This window comes from Ailuropoda melanoleuca, chromosome 10, assembly GCF_002007445.2.
Source record: "Ailuropoda melanoleuca isolate Jingjing chromosome 10, ASM200744v2, whole genome shotgun sequence".
In the NCBI taxonomy this organism is placed as follows: domain Eukaryota; kingdom Metazoa; phylum Chordata; class Mammalia; order Carnivora; family Ursidae; genus Ailuropoda; species Ailuropoda melanoleuca.
In genome coordinates, this window is record NC_048227.1 from 17,770,355 (window position 1) to 17,794,721 (window position 24,367).

The window sequence follows — 24,367 nt, forward strand, 5'->3', positions numbered from 1 at the left end:
CACGGCTGTGCCTCACAAGGCAGGGAGACTTCTCATTTGTTTTCGTAGCTACAGCCCCCAGCATGGTGCCTACGGCACGGTGCTCGCTCGGTCACTGCACTGCGTCGGTGTGGAACAGGGATGGCGGCCTCAGCCTGGCGCCACACCTCCTGTGCCACAGTCCCCCACACTCACGTGTCCTCCCGGCCCATGTCCCTGAACCCCAGCGGCTGGGGAGGAACTTGCTTCCCGGCTAGCAGACTCTTCCTCTTTCCTCTGATGTCTCCACCTCCAAAAAGGCCCCGCAGCCTGAGGCCGACGTCACCTCCTCACCATTCCCCAGAGCAGCCTCGCTGACTCCTGGGCTGTCTGTTCCCACCACTTTGCTCTGTTGGGATGAGCTTGCAGCAAGGCCTGGGGAGAGCAGTCTAGGTAGTCAGACGTCCGGTCAGGCTGGGCCCCCGAAGCCACCGGAGAAGGAGTTCTGCCAGCGTCTACTGCAGCCCCAGCTAGGTCGGCTGCAGGAGAAGCAGCCCTGGCTGCCCTCTGCCTGCAGGCTTGTTGGGTCCCTTCTCCCAGGAGCAAGCTAGACATGCCCTGTCGCTCTCTTAATGCCTGTTCCTCGCCTCTGCTGTGGCTTTTCATCGCAACGCTGACGGGAGGGAGGTGCCTCCCGCCGCCCACCCTCCGCGCGGCCGGAGGGGCCAGCAGAGCCCAGTGGACCCTTAAATCGACACCAGATTCTTGGGCCGCATCATTCTGGAGGCTGTCGGAGAATAACCTTGTCATCGAGCGCCCTTCCCTATCTGGGCTCTGCCTTCCTGCATGCTTTGGCCGAGGTGTTCTCCTGGGTCTCTAATGAAAGCTCATCCAGTGCGCAGAACGTTTCCAAGCACAGATAACGTGAACTTAAACCTTGAAAACCGTCTGACTGAATACAATGATGTACTCCTAACCTTCCCCAACGTATTGCTCCTCCAGCCCGTGTGACCCGCCACCCTCTGAGCACCTGGTACTTGCCGGAAGACGCTCTTCCCACTGGACGCTGAGCATTTGGCTCATTCATCGCCCAGCACCTCGCTGTGCCAGGCACAGAGTCGGGGCTCCATAAATGGGGTAGTTGGGGGTATCTGCTGTGGAAAGGGGCGCCACAGAACATACCCTCCCCCCTCCTTTATGTTAAGGACCTGGAATGTGGGCTCTGAGGATACTGACTTTCCGTCTTGGCTTGTGTTTGCTCCAGGTGAAGGGCCCATTCGTCCCCTGGCAGGTTGTGCGGGACATTTTGCACGCGACCTTTGAAGAGTCTCTGGATAAAACGTCTCACTCGGTTGGACGAAGAGCTCGCTACATCGTCAAAAACCCACAAGCCTATCTGAACTATAAGTAAGCCTCATTTGAACTCTCATAACTTCAGGCCAAGGTTACTCCCGTGCTTCTAGTTCATTCTTTACTCTCCTTTCATCTCGGTTGCTTAAGAGTCCACCGTAAAATCCAGAGAGAGCAGTGAGTTGTCTGCTAGCTCACCAGTAGCCTGTCCCGGGCCTGCTTCCGGGCCCTTCCACATTTCCGGTGTTACGTGGAGCCTTGGGAAGTAGGTGCCATTCTCCTTTGCTACCCAGGAAGAAACGGGCCATCCAGGCTAGGTGGCTTACTGAGTATATCCCCGCAGCAGCGTGTGGTGAGGCCAGAGCCTCTGTGCCCACCTCTTTCTCCCCCAGCCAGGGCACAGCGCCATCGCCTGCCCTGTCAGCCTCCCAACAGCCCCCTCCACAGGCACAGGCTTGAGTGGGGAGGGCCAGAGAGCATCTGAGTGGGGCGCAGAGGGGCCCAGGTGTTGCTGCCAGCATGAGAGGGGGGCCAGAAGGGGACACATGGCAGGGTTGGGAAGGACCACTTCCACCAGCTAGTTGTTCGTGCTGTGGGGTCAGTAGGAGAGCTTGGCTCTGGCTGGATTCTGAGCCTCGGGCTGCCTGCCGTCAGCCAGGTTGTAGAGAAGAACCGCCCAGTCCTGGGTTGTGGAGAAAACTTCTCTAGCTGGGGTTTCTCAGCCTCAGCACTATTGACCTTTGGGACCAGACAGTTCTTTGTGATGGGGCTGTCCTGTGCATTGTGGGCTGTTTAGCGGCAGCCCTGGCCTCTGCCTACTAGATGCCACTAGCGCCCCGCCCCCAGCCGTGGCAGCCAGACACGTCTCCAGATGTCTACAGGGGCCAGTGGCTTAGACATAGCAAGGGGCCTTCTTGCAGGGAGCCGCTGGCCCCCATACACAGAATCTTAGACTTTTCTATCTAAAAGGGCTCTGGTCACCTGCTCCAAACTCCTCTTCTTTCAGAGTGGAAATGCCCAGAGAGAGAATGCAGGTTGGCCAGGGTGACAGTGCGTTAGCAGGGGAATGAGTGCTGGAACTTGGGCTTCCTGGCCCCTTTCCGATGCTCTTCCTCGTGTCCTGCAGCAGTAGCCGGGGGACAGGAGCACGAGGGGGCTGTGGCCTGGAGCTGCAGGGCTTGGCACAGATGTGTATCCACTTGGAGGCTGCTCCCTCATCTGTGAGCAGGACGGTACTACCAGTCATAGCCACCCCTGGCCCACCTGCCCTAGCCCTCAGCGGACATGTGACCTCGGGGTCCGCTGAACCTCACCGAGCTCTAGAATGCAATGACGGTCTCTACCTTGCAGATTCCTTACGAAGGTGCAAGTGCCCGGCTCCTAGAAACCCTGTAAACATCTGTTGTCTTGCCTTCCATTTCTTTTTGGGCAAACCAGGCTCTCCTTCCATCACACAGAGACGAAGATGTCTGCAGGGGACAGTTAGTGCTTTTGATTAATAGTGAACACCAGGGCCTGGATCATAGTTTAAAATTTACAGTACACTTTCACATCGGGCATCTCGTTTGGTCCTGGCCAGATGCCTATGAGGGCAGGCAGGCAGGCGGGGGTCACTATTCTCAGTTTACGTGTGGTGAGTGGAAGCTCAGAGAAGCCAAAGGTGTGAAGCGTGAGCACCAGCAGGCCTGACTTGAATCAGGGTTTCCTGACCCCAAATCCTTCCTTGTTAAGAGCTGTAATCACTCAGCAGGTGTATAAATAAATCACACCCTGTGGTTAGCCAAGGCCGAACGAGTTAGGAGTCTTCCCGATGGTTCAGAACAAAGACATCATGACCTCATCATGACCTCACATCTGTCCTCTCTTCCTGCAGGGTTTGCCTCGCTGAGGTGTACCAGGATAAGGCACTTGTTGGAGAGTTCATGAATCGAAAATGTGACTATGAAGACCCAAAGGTAGGCCCTGTGTGGTCATTGGGCTCGGCCTGCCCTGAAGGCAGGAAGGTGTAGGTCCCTCTCTGGTCCTCCGGGTCCCGAGTGCCTCTTCCGGCCTCGCAGATACGGACATTGTTCCCGCGCATCGGGGAGACCAGCTCGTCCGTTCTTGGGCCTTGGCCCTCCTTTGATGGGGCTGTTCTTAGAGACAGAACTTAACACGCCGCTTTGTAATTCTGCGGGGCCTTGGGCCTATTTCGTTAAGAAAATAGCTCTTCAGAAATTCTAAACACCTAGATTCCCTGAAAAGCTGGCAGACAGGACAGGACGTGAGTTTTTCTGAGTTCTGTGGGAGGAGGTGTGCAGTGGCAGGAGGCTGCAGAGACAGTGTGGGACGTACGTGGGTCTTGCCATCTGGGGCTCGGGAGGGAGCTGGCAGTGTAGGAGTGAGGGCCAGCAGCGTGCTCCTTGCCCCAAATCCCTGGGCGGAGTGGTGAGTGACTGTCATCTTCCCAGGTGGGCTCAGCGGGCTGGGGAGGCAGGGGGGCGGAAGAGGCCACGCTCTTCAGTCCATGTTTCTGGGAGGTCACTGCTATGGGAGTTTGTTACAAGATTTTCCTTGATGTATCAGCGAAACCTCCCTTGCAGGAGAGAAAGGGCCTAACGTCTCATTCTCCCACTTTAAAAGGTTTGTGCCAGTGAGTTTAAAGAATTTGTGGAGAAGCTCAAAGAGAAGTTCACTTCGGCTCTAAAGAATCCTAACCTTGAAATCCCAGACACACTCCAGGAGCTGTTTGCCAGGTGAGGTTTTTCGGGGAAGTTTCTGTGTGATCCTTGTGGGGCAAGAGGGAACGTCAAGGCCACGGGCATCTTCCCTGGTCAGCACTTCCCAGGCCTCGCAGCTAACCCTGCCGTGTCCTTGACTCTGAACCACCTCGCCTCCTCTCATGGGGGACTTAAAAATGGGGAGGCCCTGCTGCTGACCTAATCCAGGCCTCCGCAAGTGGTTGGCATGCTTTTGCTAAGATTGCTCGTTTGACATGTGAGGAAACTCCAAGCTAGAAGTAGCCCGCCCAAGGCCACGGTGCTTGTGAGCCACCGGGCCAGGATCTGAACTTCCATGGTGGGTCTCACTCCAGCGTCCCAGCTCTTTCTGGCTCACCCATTGGGCGCCTGCAGGAACATACTTGGCTTTGATCACAGAACCTGTGAAATGTTAAAATCTTGAGTTTTGTGAACAGGCCTGTTTCCACTGCTTAATCCAAATGTGAGTCCCTTCTTAACCACCCTCATGGAGACAGTCCCTCTGGCCACTGGATTTCTGAATCTCTTCCTGTAGAGGTGACAGTCATCGATCTGTTTGTTTGGGGACCATACAATACGGCTGTGGTTTAGCCCCCTGCGCTTCAGTTGGAGATCTTGTTCTTTGATTCATCCAACAAATAATTCATGTCATGCCCACGTATGCAGGCCCAGGGAGTGATCTGTAGTCCTTCGCAGAGTTGACACCTGTTACTATCTTTTGTGTTTTGTGTTTGTTTTTGCAACAAACTGTTCCCCAGAATTCCCAAATGGCATGGTTTATATTCAGTCTTAAAAAGTGCTTCAAATGACCCTGTTACCTATATGTAATTTATAACCCCACCTATTTTCAGTAAATTTATGGGGGCAACTTTTAGTTACAGAAACATACAGTTAAAATAAAAATTATTTTAAAGGAGAGTTCATGAACTGTCTGGAAGAAAGAAGTCCCATCCAGCTGTAACAGTTTTAACACTAAATTTGATCTTGAGCACCCTGGCAGGCCAGGCAAAAAAGGAAATGGATCCAACTACTTGGACTGCAAATAGCTCACCTTTCTGAAAAGGTGCTTTTTCTTATTACTAAATTTCAAGAATTTACTGTTGCCAGGATGAATTTTGACTTCAGGATCATAGAAACCAAAGAAATGTCTAACAAATACACAGCCATGTTTCTTTAAAAGTAAGTTTTGCGATTTCTTGTATTTGTTTGCCTGGCTGTGTAGCGTGACGGCTGGCGCATCAGACTTCTCTTGTATTTATTTGCTTAGTAGGAACACAAGGAAGCAGCATTACTTGAAGCTCAGAAACACAGATGGGGGAATAATCTGCTACTTAATACAACTACTGTCTTTGTTGGGTATTTTCCTCCAGACGTCTTTCTTATGCTTGTTTTTAATCATAACGAGCCCACGATTTTAGATCCCTTTCCCTTAACAATTAACAGTGGCTCTCGGCCAGTAAACACTTTCCTTGTTGTTTCATAATTGTCAGTAAAGTGAACATTCCTCATCTTCTCAACCCTCGTTTTAACAACACGCTCATTTGATGAGCAGAACGTGGTATTCTTTCATTGTAACTGGTGTGTACACATTTGAACTTTCATGAGTTTTACGTTTCCTCCAACGCTTTAGCCAGTAAATGGCCATGTCGAGCAAACCTCCCCTCGGTTGGTGAAGGTCAGCCGTGTTCGCTGACATGCTCGTCTCTCGTTCCTTACACAGATACCGAGTTCTGGTGATTGGAGACGAAAAGGATCCAACCAGGAAAGAGGATGAACTGAATAGGTAAACACCGATTGACCCAGTGCCTTTCCCTCATCTGCTTGATCGGGCTGCCCACTCAGGGCCAGATCTAGCCCGCCCTCCGTCTTTGCAATTAAAGTTGTGTTAGAGCGCAGCAACGACTGGCCCATTGCTGTCTGGGCTGCCTCCATCCTATAGTGTCAGGGTTGAGTGGCTACGACCGAGACCATACAGCCCACAAAGACCCCAAAATCTTCATTACCTGGCCCTTTCCAGGAGACGCTGGCCGACCCTAGTCTCAGGAATCCGTGGCCTAGCCTTAAGGTGGCTCGAGGAAAGGACTTGAATTCCAGGCCATAAGTTTTCCACACAAAGCTCTGGTTAGAAAACTCAGCTGTTTTTTTCCCTGTGGGATAACCAATGTTCAGCTTGATCTTACCTCTGTATTTCAGTGAGAAGCTTCTTTGGAGAAAAACCAAAGTTTAAGTCTGGAGGAAAACGGGGCACATGGCTGGGTCAGTCAGTAGAGCGTGCAACTGTTGATTTGATTGGTAGATAGACAGGCGGAAAAAAATCTCAGCACTAACTACATTCGTCAGTTGTCACATAAACCTGTTTCCAGAGTATGGCACGGCATGCTTTACCCGCTAAGCGGAAACATTTCTCCCTGCAAAAATTGACCAGTTAGTAAGGCTTAAAACCCACCACTTGTTTTGTTTTGGTTCGTGAATAGTTTTGGCATTCGAGTCACTTTGGCAGGATCACTTTTTCTAAATAAAAACTGCGTCCACCCAGGACGAGCAGTGCCCGTGGCCCACGGCCTCACATGCTCTGCCCTCCTCCCCACTGTCTTTCAGCGTGGATGACATCCACTTCCTGGTACTCCAGAACCTGGTCCAGAGCACACTGGCCCTCTCGGACAGCCAGATGGAGTCCTGCCGGTCATTTCAGGTGAGTGGCAGGGACCTGGGGACAGCGTGGCAGCAGCGCTGTGGGGTTTGGGCCATCAGAAGCGGGGGCCCTCGCTCATGTTCTTCTCAGCTGTGCAGTCTCGAGGGGGGGGCCCGATTTCCCCCGAGAGTCGCATGCCCTCTTCTTTCATCTTCCAAGTGTGGGGACAGGACCCAGTGACTTCCAAAATCCCTCCCGGGCTCAGGTTTTGAGTCGAATGTTAATGCAGAAAATTCAGCCGAAGAGGAAGCGAGCCACGACTGAGAGCTGAGGGAGTGACCGACCTGTGCGGCTTATCTTCTCCAATCAGAACTTAGAAATGTCGAGCTCTTTTGATCGCTAGAGATCACCGAGCGGGAAAGCAGCCTTTCTGTGGGCCATGGGCCTCTCTCTCTCCTGAGAACGTATTAGAACCTAATGCTTGCTCTGTCTTGGCTGAGTGAGGGTGGGAGGGAGGAAGGCAGTTCTCATTCAAGCCCGTCCGGAGCCTGGGGAGGTGTTGGTATTAGCACTCATTTCCGAACAAGGAAACTTGCGTTTCAGAGGGGCGAAGAAGCAAGTGCCCAAGGTGTCACAGCACTCTCCATCAGACCCGAACTGTGGTGCCAGGGCCCCAGCAGAGAGGTGCTGAGGAGGGCCTGCGCCACCCCCCTCCCTGGAGGCAGTGCGTCCCTCGTTCTTAATGTTCTGGAGGACCACATCTGTCAGCACGTGGGCCCGGACCCCACCCCCCGGGGCCGCAGAGGGGGTGGGAGCCTGACAAGTGTGCTGCCGGTCCCCAGGACTCTAACGCGGGGTGTAGGCAGCGAGGCGCCCTGGGGGAGACAACGCAGTGTAGACCCAGCTTGGGCACTGCCCACATTCTCCAGGCAGTGCTTGTTATCTTGGCCACAAGGGAGGTGAGGAAGACTCGGGGGAAATGGAGTGATTTAGGGAAAACCTGTGGCCAGGTATGACCACAGTCCTTGTACAGCAATGGCCAGGACCCCGCAGACCCAAGACTGAGTGTTCCTGTCTCTTCTTTGAATTCGTCACTGTGAGGTGCAGTTGCTTGTCCAGCAGTGACATCTGGGACAATCTAGTGGGAGGTCCCCAGTCATCCCATTCTTGCTACCCTTGGTGCCACAGAACCCTTCAACCCTGCTTACTCACATGAAGCATGTGTGTTTCCGAATGGGAGGCTGGTCGTGGGGCCTTGCCCCCTCCTCTGTGCCCAAAGCCTCGTGTGAGCCTGAACATGCCAGAAAACAAGACTGGAATAGGGTGGGGCGGGGCAGGAGTCCTGCAGAGACAGCCCCCGGTCCGGCCCCCGGCTCTGTCTTGTTGCACTTGAGCTTGTTTAAAAAGAAAAAATATATTTTTAATTTACTGCCAGCATTGCCCATAAAAAACCCAATTTCCAACTTTACCTGTGGCCATGGAGGGACCTTTTGGCTGTGCTGCCCAGCAGGGCTTTGAGCTGGACAGGACCTCAGGAGTTAGTCCAACTGCCCATCACATGAGAAAGCCCAGCCCCGAAGTCAGTGACAGAAGCCAGGTCCCTGTGTCCCAGCCAGGGCCTGTCCCCTGCATCCTGCTGCTGCTTGTTCCTCCTCCAGTTCCATTTCCAGGTGGTGTCTGGGCTCTGGTGGGTGCGGTCAGAGGCCATACGTAGGATCCCACTCGGCTCCCTGCAGCGCCAAGTTGCCACGAGGCATGGTGCAGGGCAGTGGGTAGGAATCTGGTGGGCGGGACCACACTCCCTCCCTCCCTATACGTGGTCCGAGCACTCCTATGCCCCATCAGCAGCTGACGGAGGAATACGCCCCTCTTGTCATCGTCTTCACATGGAGAAGAGCTGAAGATACCAGGCTTTCCATGAGTAGCTGGATCCCAGCTTGCCCAGGGGTGGGAATGGTGGTGGTATGGCCTCTCTCCAGCCCCTTGCCCTCTGCCTGGTGCGGTGCTCCCTGCCTCGGGCCTGTGCACCACAGCTGACGTGGAAGCTCTGTCTAGAGAAATCGAGGGTGGTGTGGAGGCCTCAGACTGACAAGGCCCAGTGTGTGCACAGACCCCCCCTCCGGCTCCGGGAGAACACCCCGTGCTGCCCTGGCACCCCATCCGACCACCGCTTTGGCTCCCGATCCCCTGTGTGTCTCTGCAGTGGTGCAGTGGTGAGGTCACTGGCCTCGAGGACAAGGCCTTGTTCTGTTGTTGGTCCCAGCCCCGCCCAGCAGTGTGACCTCGGAAGATCCCTTGAAGTCCACGAGCCTCTGTCTTCCCTGCCGCTCGTGGTTCCTGGGCCAACACAGCAGAGAACCTCCCAAGCCCAAAATTCTCAGACCATGACTGCACATTTTCATGGCCAGTGCTTTCGAGGAGGCAGGTCTAGCAGGAGCTTTCCTGTGGTCTGGCGTGTGCTAGACATTCGCTGTTCGGTCAGCTGGTTGAGCCAGTGCTTTTCAGAAACGGGAGTCACTGGGACTCTGCTGTCCCTGCGGGCCTTGGAGCTGCTCTTCCTCTGGTCCGGGTCCAAATCTGAGCCATGGAGCCAGAGTGGCGTGGCCGGCGGCGGAGCCTCTGTGACGGGCTGGACACCGCCTTCCATGTTTGCTCCGTGCTGGGTGCGCGGAGCTGGGTGCCGGGTGTGGGGTGCCGGGGGCTGCCGTGGCAGCGGTAGTCCATTGAATGTCTTTCTGTGGGACTTTCTTTTGGGTGGGCGAGAGAGACGAGTAAGTGAATGAGGTCATTTCAGGCAGAGAGAGTTGCTACGGAGAAAATGAAACAGGCCCCTACGACACAGTTGACTGCTGCGGGGCAAGGAGAAGGATTTGCTTCTTGACGGGACATATTTGAACTGAGAGCTGAGTGTCGAGTCAGCCTTGCAAAAATTGGGGGTTGATGCTGTCCAAGAAATGGGAGCTGCAAACGCCAGGCCCCCACGGTGGGCAGGCTCTTTGAGGGAAGGTAGGAAGGCCAGTGAGACGGGAGGCTGGTGAGGCTGGAGTGGCGGGCAGGGTCGCACTGCCGGGGTCCTTGACAGGCGAAGTGAGGACCGGGTGTTCCCTCTGTAGAGGGAGGCCGCACGTGGTCTGATGGAGGCACACAGGGCTCACTGTGGCTGCGTGGCAGATGGCCAGGGGCTGGGAGCAGTTAGCCAGAGGCTCCAGTGATGAGCAATGGTGTAGAAGGCATCAAGCACTTGTGTTTGGGAACGTTGTATGTGGACACTGCCGACTGGACCTATTAATGGGCGGCTGGGCGAGGGCTCGGGAAGTGAGTGGTATCAGAGGTGGTTCTGAGTTGACTCCCACAACCTTGTATCCAAAGACATAGGCGTGAGGTGCAGAGCCGTCCTTTGTCTCCAGCTGCCTGGCTTTCTCTGGGGTGTCCTTCTCTCTGATATGGGTGAAGGTTGATGGATTGCCGGCTTTCTGCAGGCCTTCCCATCCCGCACCCCCAGGAGTCTGCTCCAGCCTCCCGACCCCTCAGCCCCATATCCGTTTCCGGCACACATGATGGGCTCCCCTTCTGTGCACCCCCATGTTCTGCCCCTTCCCCCAGCTGCTGGAGAGCCTCGCTCACCCACGGCCTTGCTGTGTTGCAGACTTTCCGCCTGTACCGAGAGTATAAGGACCACATCCTCGTGAAGGCCTTCATGGAGTGCCAGAAAAGGAGCTTGGTCAACCGGCGCCGCGTCAACCACATGCTGGGCCCGAAGAAGAACCGGGCTCTGCCCTTCGTGCCCATGTCCTACCAGCTGTCCCAGAGCTACTACAGGTGAGCCCTCTGGCTGCGGCTGGGGGAGGCTGGTCCCCGGATCAGAGGCTGGCCCACACGTTCTCTGCAAAGAGCAGCGCCTGGGAGCGGAAGGAGCAGGCGTCCATCCAGCTCGGAAGGCGTGCAGCTTCTGGAACGAGCGTCCTCACCAATGCCTGTGCCACCTGCCAGGGGATGAGAGCAGCGCTCTCGGTAGTTTGGGGACATTTACCATTCTGCAGGTGGCATGTTTCCCTTTCTCCTGTCAAATTGGGAGAAATGAGTTTTTAATGTGCTCATGAGCCCAGTGAAAGGCACAGCGTCGTGGTTGGGCCTCATCGGCCATTCTCACGGCACAGAGCCGCACCGAGCTGTGCATGTCGCAGGCTCACACACTTCTGTTTGAAGCCATCCCATCCTTCCCAGACGCGTTCTGCAGCCCCTCAGCCGTCCAAGTGTGATCTGGGACGCTGCGAGTCACCCTCCGCAGCCCCTCCTCACAGGAGCACCCCTCACAGCATGGCCTCGCTCCCCCAGCCGGCATGGCTGGTCTCTGTTACCCGCTTGGCCTTTTGTGCCCCGGGGCTCCTTGACCACGCGAAGGGGAAGTCTGTGAGATAGACCTTTGGCCTTGGAGGGCTTCCCCTTTTCCAGGCTCTTCTCCCTGTCAGTCTTCAGATCTACACTCAGGCCATGGTCCGAAACAGAAGAAGAGCAAAATGAGGGGGCTGGATTTTTATGCATCCCTTTGCCTGTGACCCAGACGCTTGGGCTTTTCTCAGAGGCCCCCCGAGTGACCCTCGGTCTCCTTGCCTCCCTGGGATGCAGCCGGCTGTAGTGAAAAGAGCCAGCCCGGCAAGCAGAAGATGTGGGTCCAGGTCCAGCAAGGCCATTTGACCTTGAGCTACTTCTTGACAATTTCTCCACCGCGGCATTCTTGTCTGTGAGCCAAGGGGCAGCATTTGCATCCAGAAGACCTTCTGGGTCCCTCCCTAGGACCTAGGCCCCTGTTGCAGGGTTGTGGGAAGTCATGCTTTTGGACAGAGGCCAGGGCTAGACTCTGCAGTCATCTCACGGAGACAGTGACAGGGACACGTGTCCTGTCATCTCTGCACGGGTTCGGGGCTTGCCCGGGGTACAGATAATCGTTGCAAGAAGTGCATCCGTCTTCCCCAGTCTGGCGCCTGTTCATCGCGAATGCCCGTGAGGTGTAGAGTGTTAGGTTAGACGCAAAGACATGGCCCCACCGTGAAGGTGCTCAGGTGAGCAGGGAAGGCACACGCAGTTAGACTGGAATACGGCACCTTCATCTGAGGTGGAAAAGAGGGCTTTGGGGGGAAGCTGGTGTGGTCAGTTTTGTTTTTGTTTTGTTTTGTTTAATTTTATTTATTTATTTGACAGACAGAGAGAGACAGCCAGCGAGAGAGGGAGCACAAGCAGGGGGAGTGGGAGAGGGAGAAGCAGGCTCCCAGTGGGACAGGGAGCCTGATATGGGGCTCGATCCAAGAACCCTGGGATCACGCCCTGAGCTGAGGGCAGACGCTTAACGACTGAGCCACCCAGGCGCCCCTGCTGTGGTCAGTTTTGAACGCAAAGATCTGAAGGGCCCGTAGCCCATCCACATGGAGGCCTCTCACATCCTGTCCTCAGTTTGGACCTTACCTCCTTTTTGTCCACGCAGGATTTTTACATGGCGATTTCCCAGCACTGTCTGCACGGAATCATTCCAGTTCTTCAACACAATCCTGGCTGCCGGCAAGTTGGACCAGCCCGATAATTTTTCCTTCAAAGACCAGGATAATAGCAAGTCTACCAGTCACCTGGTGGCATTTTCTCTGGACAGCCCTGGAGGACACTGCGTGGCCGCCCTGACCCTTTTCTCTTTGGGCCTCATTTCCGTGGATGTCCAGATCCCAGAGCAGATTGTCGTGGTGGACAGCTCCATGGTGGAGAACGAAGTCATGAAGAGGTGAGGGCGGAGGTGTCCGCCGGCGCCCCACGCATGCTGCTGTGAGCGCAGCTGGGGGCCTCAGCCACTGTGGTGCACGTGCACACACAAGCAGGGGGAGGGGCAGAAGGAGAGGGAGAAGCAGGCTCCCCGCTGAGCAGGGAGCCCCATGCAGGGCTCGATCTCAGGCCCCCAAGATCATGACCTTAGCTGAAGGCAGACGCTTCACCGACGGAGCCACCGGGCAACCCTGGTCTTTATTCATTCCACAAACACATGCTGAGTTTGTGCGTGTCACGTCTGGCACCGTGTGGCATCTGGCACACGAGGTGGCAGGTGTCCGCCGTGCGGCAGGGAGCTTCTGGGGATGGGACCTCACAGATCGGGGGACTAGGGACTTCAACACTGTGGCCAGTCCAGTGCCTTGTGCTGGTGCCTCCAGGCACAGGGGGAGCCAGTGGAGGGCAGGGACTTGGCTGTGCCAAAGAAAGGGACCCAGCACAGTGTGGCGAGGAGGGGTAAGGCGGGAAGGTGACTTTGGCAGAGGTTCCTTGAGGACCTAATAGCTAAGCTGGGGTTTAGTGGAAAAGCAGGCAGTTTGGGGACAGAACCTGGAAGTGTTTCCAGGCAGAAAGAACAGCCCCTGCAAAGGCACTGGTACATGAACAGGGGTGAGTGTGGTGTGTGGGGAGGTGGTCAGAGGAGATGAATCTGAAGCAGCAGTCCACACTGCCCTTCACAGCAGGACGCTGGGGGGTGGGGGGATGGGGTCTATAGCGACCACAGGCCATTCCTGAGGCTGGACCATGGCGGCCACTCTGAGCGGGCCCCTCTCTGAGGGACCTGGCGCACTGTGGCAGGGCCGGCCGGGCCTGTGCTCCGTCACCCAGGTCCATGTTCTTCTCCTAGTCTGGGGAAGGACGGGGGCTTGGACGAGGATGACGACGAGGAGGAAGACTTGGACGAAGGCTCGGGGAGCAAGCGCCGGGCCATCGAGGTGAAAGCCCGCCAGGCCTCCCACACCAACTACCTGCTGATGCGGGGCTACTGCGCGCCCGGCATCGTCAGCACCCGCAACCTCAACCCCAACGACAGCATCGTGGTGAACTCCTGCCAGGTGAAGTTCCGGCTGCGCCGCACCCCCGCGCCCACCCGGCTCCAGCCCACCGGTAAGTGTCGCCCCACCGCCGTCGGCGCCCCGACCCAGGAGCCCCCACGGACTGGGGCTGGGACCGAACCCACGCGCCTCCCCTCCCATCCTGGGCTGGGGTCTTCTGGTGCTTCCCCCACTGCCCCGTGCACCTTCCCCAGGGCTCGGAAGTATGCACTTCCACAAATTAAGTATGACTTTCAGCCTCTTGCTCTGAAAGAGGAGTTCTTGGCTTACAGTCATGATCTACACCTCCTTTGTTTCCGGTTTTTACGCTCTTTTTAGCCCTTCCATGTGTTACCTCTGAAACTCAAGCCAGCTTTCCCATACCCCAAATTCGAGGCGGTCTCTCCTCCCGCTACATAAAATGAGAATATTCGGGCCGCTTCCCAGCCCTCCTGCCTCTGCCTTCCCTTCACCTGTTGGGGTGCATGGTGTTCACTTCCACTTTCGAAACCCCAGTTGGTATTCTGTGCTCTGCCTGGAGTTTGGCACGGCCAAACCCGTGACCGTGATCTTAGCAGAGCCAGCTCTTCCAGGAAGCCATGCACACCAGCCCCGGCTTGTGGAAGCTCACGCGGGAGTTCGGGGTGGGGTTCTGGGGAGTCCCCCAGCATCTGAGGACCGGTGAACACAGGAGCCCCTGGAAGGCAGGGCCCAGGGCAGCCCAAGTTGAGGATCCCCCTCCAGAGCTCCGAGGCTACTGTTCCCAGACCCCAGCCCCTCCTTGCCCATCATGCTGGCCCCGGGGGGCATCCTGACAGCCAGAGCCCACGCCTTGTCCTCCCTGTTGGGGGGCGGGGGCGGTGAGTTGATGTTCGAGCACGTTCCTCCTCAGTATTGCTTGTGCTCAGGTCTGGGCTGATTTGCGTCCTCCTCGTTTTCACAGACCCTTCTCTGGAAGAGCTGCCGGTGGGCATATCCTGCCTCCCTGCTGCCTTCACCAGGCTGATGAAGAGCCAGGGGGCGGCCTGCAGCCTGGAAGCGTTTGTCCACCAGGTGGAGCTGTGCGGGTATGAGCCGGGAGACGTGTGCGCCGTCTTGGAGGTCCACGGGGTCATTGCGGCCACTGGGTGCTTCGGGGTGGACAGAGTGGAGCTGAGCAGGTGGTTCTCCGCCTTTGAGAGGACAGATGCCGAGCGCACCAGGACCTTCGCAGACTACGTCCAGGTGAGCCGTGCTGTCAGGCCTCGCGGGGTGGCCGACGCGGAAGGCGCCGCTCCCTGGCCAGAAGCACACTGTGGAGGAGGGGCTTGGTTTGGGGCACGTGCTGTAATTTCTTCAAAAATTAAATTAGTTGCCAAGATTGAAAATGGGAGATTTTGCCTAAACCTCAGCTTCCCTGGACTATTAGGAGGTTTGACACCCTGGACCCCGTTTCTTCAGCACAGTGGGTCAGAGGCAGGTAGGGCCATCTCTGCCCACAACTCCCGGATATCCTGCACCTGGCCCCACAGGACTCCCCGCTTTACCTGCCTGGGTCCATGTTCATCAGGGACCCTCGAACCCAAGATGCGGAGTAACAGACGGACCTTTGAAACTGAGCGCCCTGGGACCTGGCTGGCCCCCTCTGCACGGTCCGTAGTTGGAAGCAGGGGGTGCATGTCATTTACGGCAGCTTTGGTTCTAAGAAGTTCGCCCCACGCCCCTGAGAGGGAAAGGGCTGCCCCGGGGCCACCAGCTGGCACCCGTGTAGGGCTGGAAGCCAGATCTCACCCTCGAGTCATCTGTCGTCACGGAGCTGGGCTTGCCATTTGCTTGGGACGCTGAGGTGCATCGGGCAAGGGGAGTAAGCATGAGGGTCCCACAGTCCCGCACAGACCCGGTGTGTCTCCCGCTTTTCCTAGGACCTCCTGGAGCATCGCCAGGTCCTGGAAGTCGGTGGCAACACCATTCGCCTGGTGGCTATGGTCTCTGCCCAGCCCTGGCTCCTGCACTCGGTGCGGCTGAAAGGCAGAGAGGAGGATGCGTACCCTCAAAGGGAAGACCCCCAGGCCAGACCCCAAGATGGGCCTTCCGGCGAGGACAGCCCCTCGGAGAGGCAGGCACCGCCTTCCCAGGGCCCCCGGAGCACCAAGAGGCGCGCCAGCTGGACGAGCAGGGACGTGGCCGGTCAGGGCGGAGAGAGCGACTCAGAGAGTACCCAGAAGCCCCCCGCCAAGAGGCCCACGCTCCAGGATGTGCGCTTGGCTCCCAGCCCCAGGCCCCGAGGGGAAGAGGGGCCAGAAGCCCCCACACCCTCTCTGCCAGCAGCTCCCGGAGACACAGGTGTGAAGGAGCCTCCCCCAAGAGCACCAGAGGCCGGGCCGGAGGACCAAGAGGATAGCGGGGTTCCCAGCCCTCTAGGCCAGGAACAGCTGAGCTGTCAGGCCCAGCTTCCAGAAGGATCTGAAGACCCCAGAGGTACCAAACGAAACTTGTCCCCTACCCCACCTGCCCATGTCCTCTGTCCTGGGGCCTGAGTGTCCCCCACACCCTACACCTTCCGTGAGACTGGGAACCCCAGCTTTTCCTAGCCTCAACCTCGAGGGGGGAGAGGTCTTGCCTGTTTCCTCTCACTGTCGCCACTAGAGGGCTTCAGGGACTCCTGAGCAGGGCTGTGAATGACAAGTGTGGGACAGGAGGGGTGGTTCTGGAAAGCATTGTTGGCTGAGGTGTCAGGCGTGAGGTCGTAGCGGCAGGAACGGGGGGGGGGGGGGGGGGGGGGTCGCGCCTCCTGTCGGGATTGGCAGACGGGCAGGGACGGAAACCTGCCATGTTCCTCTCCTGTGGTGTAGATGCTGTCACCTGTGCTCAGCGCTGGCCTCATCACGTGGTTTCTAAAGGCATCTTTTGTTTCCTGGGGGCTGTTTTTGCCGTAGGGGTTTCCACACACAGCTCTGTGGTCGGGGCTTCTGGGTGGAAGATGAGGTGCCCACCTGCCTCTCCTTGTGCGGGCTCCTCAGGGCCCTGGGAACACCCCCCGCCCCGCTGACACTTGCATACTGTGGCCTAGCCGGTTCGGTTCTGCATGTGCAAGCCCCTCAGGGTGGGTGAGGGCTCTGTGAGGAACGGGCTTGCTGTCCCTCTGTTCATGGCTTTCCCCAGAGCCCGGAAGGACGTGTCGTGTGAACAGAAGAGGAAGAGATGGACTCCCACCTCTTAGGTCTCATGTCCTTCCTCTCTTCCATCAGGTTTGGCCGAGAGTTCTGTGGCCGGCAGCCTCTCCCAAGCAGCGTGGGGAAAGTGAGTGTGTGCCCAGATCCAGGCGGCCTGGCGCGGGGCACGGGGGCAAGGGTGGGGAGTCTGTCCCTGGGGTCCCAGTAGTGATCGTCACACGGAGATCTTCCACGGTCTGGCGCAGTGGTTCTTGGCCAGGGGACCTGGAAACCTATGGGACCTCGGTGGTCCCACTTGCTGGGGGAGCAAGGCAGGAGCTGCTGCAGGGAGCGGGCGAGGACCGGAGGTGTAGACTTGTGCAGTGTGGGTCCGTCTGGAACCACGGGCTTCACAGGAGCCTTGCTGGAGAGGGGGCGCCTCCCATACGTGTGCACAGTCCCCCAGCTGGCTGGGGCCGTGAGCCCCCGGCTCAGATAACAGCCCTCCCAGGGCCCAGTCAGAGCCGAGTGTCCAGCTGGTCCTGGGCCCCTCCTGTGCCTGGACCCCGTGTGGCAGGCCGGTCCCTGGGGGCCGGGGGGACTGCTGTCTAAGACACAGAAGTAGAGCTCCCGCATGAAGACCTCTGTGGGCTTTAGCCTGATGTGACGTCAGCCATGGCTTCAGAGGCCAGGATGGAGCTGGTGAATCCAGAAGTCGGCTTGTCTCCCTCCCTGCCAGCGCGGGGTCCTGTGGGGAACATTGGCACGTCCCGTCGGCCGGCGGCCCTGGGCCCTGGGGTTGGGACGCCTCATTCCAGATGGGGGTGGTGGGTAGAGGAGCAGGACCCCCAGCCCCGTGACGCGGGCCAGGCCCCAACTGCCTTGAGGCTCAGCGTCCCCTCGCCCACCAAGCCTGACGCCCGCCTGCCCACCGCCCCCGCAGGGACTGCGAGAACATCTCCTTCATCGCCCGCCCGTGGCGCATCGTGGACGGCCACCTGAACGTGCCGGTGTGCAAAGGCATGATGGAGGCCGTGCTCTACCACATCATGAGCCGGCCCGGCATCCCTGAGAGCTGCCTGCTGCGGCATTACCAGGGCGTGCTGCAGCCCATCGCCGTGCTCGAGCTGCTGCAGGTGCGGCTCCCCCAGCTCCCTGCCCCCCCCACCCCTGCTGACCACGCCTCCCTCCTCCTGGGCCCCTGTCTCAGTCTCCCAGCGGGGTGGGCCGTCGGGAGATGTCCAGGCTTGGCCTGAGAGCCAGACCGCTCCCATGGGTCCCTTACTTACGTTACCCCCCTGCTCGGCCCCGCCCAGAGAGGCGTACTCACTGCCCTCCGAGGCTGCCAGGCCGGCCGATGAGCCCTTCGCCTGTCCTCCCTGGGCCCCTGCAGCCCCCACCCCTGCCCTGGGGTCCTGCGGCTCCCGGGGTGGAACGGAGGGCCCAGTCTGCAAGTGCGCCCGTCACCCTGCCTGTCCCGCTGTCTCTAGGGCCTGGAATCCCTGGGCTGCATTAAGAAGTGCTTGCTGAAAAAGCCGGCAGCTGTCTCTCTCTTCTCCAAGCCCCGGGTCGCGGAGGGCCAGGCGCCCTACAGCCCAGGCGAGAGCCCCACTGTGTTCTACGAGCCCACGCTGGACTGCACCCTGCGGTTGGGCCGCGTGTTCCCCCACGAGGTCAACTGGAACAAGTGGGTCCACTTATGAGGCGTGTCGTCAGCACGACCCCTCCCGCCGGTGCACGGGGGCACCGAGGCTCTGTGCCAAGCCTCCCGCCTGCCTGCTCCGTGGGTCTTCCAGACCGAGGGCCCTGCCCGGTCCCACCAGGCATTGTCAGGGGGCAGCTGCCGGGAGGCTTGGGTCCCTGCTGTCCCTCTCTTGTCCCCAGGGTGTCTTAGCCGTGGCCGCAGCACGGATCCTGCTCGCCCGTCGCTGCCTGCCTTCTCTGCGGAACTTGGGTTGTGGTGAGTTTGAGAGGCCCTGGTGGGCTTGGCCTCTGAGGGCCTCCACCGTTAGGGAGCAGAGCTGCCTGCCCGGGCCCCTGCGCCTCCCACGCTCCTTGTGGGCCTCAGCTTGCGTTGCTCACACCCCGTGTTGCAGATTCCAGCCCTCATGGCAGAAAGGCCAAGTGCCCCAAGTGCAGGGCCTCGTGGGGGGCGCGTCACAGAACAGGGGCTGCATGTCCTGCCACCAAGGGCCCCAGCAGGGACTGACCCCTCTCCAGGCAGCACATTGGACCCAGAGAGGAGCCTGGGGTTCCCTTGTTGGCCTGGCAAAACGCCCAGCGGGCCTCCGGGAGGGGGGCGCCCTTCCTGTGGGCTGGAGCCAAGGAGCCTTGTGGGCCTGGGGTTGGTTTGTTTCTTTCACTTCTTTTTTCTTTAAAAAAATCCCTTGGCATGTATTTATTTATTTTGTAATTAAAGTGAAGTAAAATGCGTTTAGTTCTGTGTGTTTCCTAAAGAATCTGTGATCCCCTGGGGGCCTCCCTGCTTTCAGCTGTGGACCAGCCAGCACTAGACGCTCCCAGTAAAACCAAGGGAGGGGGAGGCCCACGGCCCGGCCCTCCCGCCTCTGCCCCTCAGCTGGGCCCAGGCCTGTGTCTTCCTGGAGAAGCTTGGGCAGGTGTGCCATGCAGGGCTGGCCCAGTGCCAGGCCGGCAGGTCGCAGGGGTCACAGGCCTATGGTGTGAATTTGGGCAGTGGACATTCTCTTCAGCCTTCCCGTCCTTTCTCCCCTCCCGTTCCTTCTCATTTTCTTCCCTCCCTCCCTTTCTCTCTCTCTCCGTCTTTTCTTTTCTTTTTCCTTCTCTCTTTCATATGTGTATGTTAGCTGCCAACATTTTTTTTTTAATGGACATTTCACATTTTAAAAAAATCCAGACTTCTATCTTGTTGCAAACTGGAGAGTTCCAGCAACAGTGCATAGGGCAGTGGGGACAGGCCCCTCAGTCAGCACTGCCCCAGGGCCAGCCTTGCACCCACCGGCTTCTCAGCCTTACAAAAGCAGCCCATCTGGCCATGTCTGACCTGTAGCATTGGCCTGGCCCCCCTCACGGCCCCGTATTTCCGTCCTGGGACCAGACTCCGGGGTGACGACGGGCAGGACGGAGCATGGGGTGGGGAGTCTGAGGGTGAACGCCAGCACAGCTAAGACCTGGCCAAGGCTTAACCATCATTTTTTTTCCTTTTATTTTTACTCAAGTGTAAAAAAAAGAAATAGTGTTTGGGGGGATTTTTTTGAGATCAAGTAGAATAAGGAGTGTTATTTGCTTTAGGAACAGAAAATTCTTTACAAATGCCAGTTGTTTGGGAATGCATCATGTGGCGGAAGACAGGAAGGGTTACGGGCACCCAGTCTCGACACTCCCATCTCAGAGCCTTGCTTCTCTCATCTGAAAAATGGGGATGGGCTACCCCCCTCATGGGAGGACCAAAGGCACTAAGGAACACCCAAGTGCAAGCACATAGTAGCGCTCAGCAAAGTTCTCTCCCTTTCTGGCCCCGTGCCGGAGGGATGGTTTGGGCCTGTGTTTGGAGAGACATAGGGATGAAGGGTGTAGCCCTTTGGTGGAGAGATGGGTTGCTATGATCACGGCTCCACATTCCACAACCAGCCATCCTGTGCAAGGATGACCTGTTCTCCCCCTCTGTCTGCCCACCTGTGCATCTGTCCATGTCTGTCCGCCCATCCACCCCCATCCATCTATCTGTTCACCCACCCACCTATTCATCCATCCANCCAGCCATCCTGTGCAAGGATGACCTGTTCTCCCCCTCTGTCTGCCCACCTGTGCATCTGTCCATGTCTGTCTGCCCATCCACCCCCATCCATCTATCTGTTCACCCACCCACCTATTCATCCATCCATCCATCCATCCATCCATCCATCCATCCACCCATCCATCCATCCATCCATCCTATCATCCATCCATCCATCCACCCATCCATCCATCCATCCATCCATCCACCCATCCATCCATCCATCCATCCATCCACCCACCCACNATCCATCCATCCATCCACCCATCCATCCATCCATCCATCCATCCACCCATCCATCCATCCATCCATCCATCCTATCATCCATCCATCCATCCACCCATCCATCCATCCATCCACCCATCCATCCATCCATCCTATCATCCATCCATCCATCCATCCACCCACCCATCCATCCATCCATCCATCCATCCACCCATCCATCCATCCTATCATCCATCCATCCATCCACCCACCCATCCATCCATCCATCCATCCATCCATCCATCCACCCATCCAAGGTAGCTCTGCCCTTCCAACCTCTGCACAAAGGGCTTCAGGAACCACAGCACAGACCAGAAGGTCTGAGCACAGACGCCTTTAGGGGTCAAGCAGGTGACATAAATGAGGAGAACGGGAGCCCTGTGTTAAATATAAATATTCGGGAGTGGTAGATACTGGAAAACTGAAGTGTGTGAGGGTGTGAAGATTTCACATTTAGACTGACTCCCAAACATAAGGCGGGGGGGTGAGGAGGGACAGTGAGCCCAGAGGGCACAGGTCCTGTACACCCTGTCCTGCCATTCACAGGATGCCAGAACTATAGGGCCTGGACATCCATGGCTCTCTCCTTCATGCCTCCCGGCCAGCTCTTTTGGTTCTTACCCCTTTTAACTTATATCAGCAACGTGGTAACGCATTCTCTTTAGAACACTTAAAACGGTATAGGTAAGACGCAAGCCTTCAGGCTCCTTTCCCCTTAAGACCTTTTCTTTGGATTTACATTCGTTTTATGCACTCTAGAAAACATGGGCCTGTGATGCCATTTACATAAACTGTCCCACTGATAAAGCTCCCTGAGCCCCCACCGTGTCCCTGGATTTATTCCCTCCTTTCCCTAAAGGTAAGCACCGCTCTTCCCGGCTTCCCCCTGGTTTGCCTCCTCTCCCTTCTCTCAGACCGATGTCCTGCCTGCTGCTGGCCCTCCTCCCGAGTGCCCCTGCTCCCCTCTCTGACCTAGGCTGAGAGTGATATCCGCCCTCTGACTTCCCCTGACTACCCAGCCTTCCCTTGGATGCTTGACCCACTTCTGCCAGGGATTTTCCAGTTGTGCGTGTATGTGTCCGTGGATCTGTTATAGACAAGTATGTGTGTATATGTGCTGCGCACGCGTGTGTGTACGTGTGGGCGTGAGTGCACACGTGTGATCTCCCTGCTTAGTGACACCTCGCCACCCCCACTGTCCAGTGCCCTGTGCACATCCAGCCACCCAACCAGAAGTCAGCCCTGGTTGAATTAAAAAGCCCGTCAGTTCACCTTGTGTCCTCATCACCATACTCCCACTGTGGAGGGTTGCTGCAACCGTGGTATAGGGCCGTGCATACAAGCCACGCGACACAGCGCCTGCAGAGCGTGAGCCAGTGTAGAGCGGGGAGGGCACCGCCCGCCACTCTTCAGACAAGTTCCCATGGCCACCAGCAGGTGGCAGCAGCAGCCCGACGGCTCTGCAGCTGGTTCCGCTTACTCTGCAGGTGTCTGCCGCAATGTGTCCAGCCTCCAACGGCTGAGAACGGGAAAAGCTTGCTGGAGTAGTTGGGGCGGGGGGACGGGGGCGGGGAACGTGTCCACAAAAATGATGATAAAGCAACAACACCACTTTCTGAGCGCTTGCAGCATGCCAGACGCCATCCTCTGCACTCAACACGATTTCCCTCGGCCTCACAGCTGCCTCAGAAAGAACTCTGTCTGCTCCATACGCCCATTTTGTGTCTGAAGAAACTGAGGCACAGAAAGAGAAAATAACTTCTGCAGATTGGCAGCTAGCGGGTGGATCTGCTGGTGTGCCGCTCGGGCCGTGCAGTCCCAAAGTCCTCCCCCTCCACGCCGGTTGCTAGAGGTGGGGTTTGCTTTGGGGTAAGCCGCTGACATTATTCTAGGAGACCCCCTAAATCGCAGAATGAGAAGGTTTCTTCTCTGGGGCCACCAATGGCAAAAGAAAAACCCTCAGATCTGTTGCCCCTAGGGATGGGGGAAAGACCCCTTGCTGCTCCCTGGGGTGAGCAATGGGAGAGGGTCTCTTGCCCCATTTACAGACTTCCCAGGAGGCCCCCGTCTTCATCTCTCTGTCCTGTTCTGTGGCACCTCCAGGTCCCGAACAGGTGGCTCCCTCCTGCTCTCAGTCCTCTCCGTCCACTCTGCCCACTGCCTTGTCAGTCGCCACTCTGCCGTTAACTGATGGATTCACACATTGATCCATTCAGCATTTGCAGGGCACCTGCCGTGTGCCAGGCACTCTTCTAGGCTCTGAGACCAGCGGTGAAGAAAACAGGCAGAACCCCCGTGCTAGCGGGATCAACAGTAAACACGACAAATCAGGAAAAGACATAGGCTAGAGCTTAACAAATGTTACCAGGCCGGGGGGGGACAACCAAGTCAGTGGGGTGCTGCGGTTTTGAATGGGGGGCCCAGGGGAGGTCCTGCTGAGAAGGTGACCTGACTCCTCTTGTTTTCCCTTCGTGCGTGATGCCTCTTAACTGCGGGTGACCCCTCTCCCATCTCCTCCCTGTCGAGAACATGTACTTCTTCCTCCTGTTCTCCTGGTGCGACAGGCTCCCGGGAGGCAAGGGGATGTATGTGCTCACTGCTCCGTCTGTCCCATCCCTGGTTTTCCAATGGTGCACCCGGGCAGCTGTGGTTGGGATGTGCCCCACGTGGTACCGGCCGCCCGTCCCCAGACCAAGTCCCAAGTAGGGGAGGGGAAAGAGGCTTCCCCTCCAACAGGGAGCCTAAAGGAAGACACCCAGCTCTGCTTTCTTGTGTGTGGGCCTCATCCTAGCGGAGCTGAGACGTGGAGGTCCTCCCCGAAAGCCGAGCAGCCACCAGCGCATTTATCACAGCTCATGGTGGCAGAGAGGAACAACACTCTGGAGGACATCACAATGGTCAGGTGCGTGCTCTGGTCCAGAAGTGAGACTTACCACTTCTGCTTGCAACTCCCTGGCCAGTCCCGGTCATGTGGTACCATACCAGCGGGCCCAGAAGCTGAAGAGCTAGAAATACCTGGTGAACAGCGTAATGACTTCCATACTGTGTACCTCAAAAGTCCATGGGGATGTGGTTTCAGGCATGGCTGGATCCAGGAGCTCAAGAGATATTACCAGGAATCAGTCTCCATTCCCAGCTCTGCTTACTTGTGTGTTGGCCCCACCCCACAACCCCAGGCTTCAGTCCATCCCTCCCTCTCGGCAGTCCCAGCAGAAAGAGCACATGGACAGGTCTGGGTCATGTGTGTGTCCCAGAATCAGTAGTATGGCTGGGGGTGGGGGCTGCACATGGACTCTGTCGGCCACTCCCAAAGCTGGGGTCAGCCACCCACAAAGATGCTGCATGGACAGAAGCAACACACACCCCTCAGTTGTTTGCTTAGAGTTTGTTCCCTCTTGACCTAAGTCCCTCCCAGAAGAGCAAGGGGAAGGACGAGCTGCATTTGGGGGTCAGGAGACCAGAGTTCAAGTTCTGGCTGTGATCTTTAATTCCGTGTGTGACCTCAGGCAAGCAAGCCCTGGGCCCGCCGTGCACCTTCACGTCATTTGTCAAATGGATCGCCCTGCCCTCTCCAGCCCGCAGCTGGAGAAGTGCCTGCCCAGGAGTAGAACGCGGCTTTCGTGCATGGGGTCTTGCTATCAATCCTCCTGACTCTCTAAAGAGAGTCACTAGCAGCCGTGGCCTGGACTCTGGGCGCC

The 24,367-nt window shown here is 57.4% G+C and overlaps 1 protein-coding gene across 5 annotated transcripts in view; it reads left to right on the top strand.

The window, feature by feature from the left end:
- GTF3C1 (general transcription factor IIIC subunit 1) overlaps nt 1–19,084 on the top strand; it is a 75,131-nt gene extending 56,047 nt beyond the window's left edge. For 4 of the 5 annotated variants that reach the window (XM_034670213.1, XM_034670212.1, XM_002926592.4 and 1 more), the window contains exons 25-37: nt 1,223–1,365; nt 3,182–3,263; nt 3,931–4,043; nt 5,767–5,829; nt 6,645–6,738; nt 10,325–10,497; nt 12,158–12,445; nt 13,334–13,593; nt 14,464–14,744; nt 15,422–15,977; nt 16,748–16,799; nt 17,595–17,787; nt 18,142–18,354. In XM_034670213.1, coding sequence (XP_034526104.1) covers nt 1,223–1,365; nt 3,182–3,263; nt 3,931–4,043; nt 5,767–5,829; nt 6,645–6,738; nt 10,325–10,497; nt 12,158–12,445; nt 13,334–13,593; nt 14,464–14,744; nt 15,422–15,977; nt 16,748–16,799; nt 17,595–17,787; nt 18,142–18,354 — 2,511 coding nt within the window. Of the gene's footprint in view, nt 1–1,222; nt 1,366–3,181; nt 3,264–3,930; nt 4,044–5,766; nt 5,830–6,644; nt 6,739–10,324; nt 10,498–12,157; nt 12,446–13,333; nt 13,594–14,463; nt 14,745–15,421; nt 15,978–16,747; nt 16,800–17,594; nt 17,788–18,141 lie in introns of all 5 variants that reach the window. The other variant, XM_034670211.1, reaches the window with a different exon arrangement.
- Nucleotides 19,085–24,367: the final 5,283 nt, after the last annotated feature.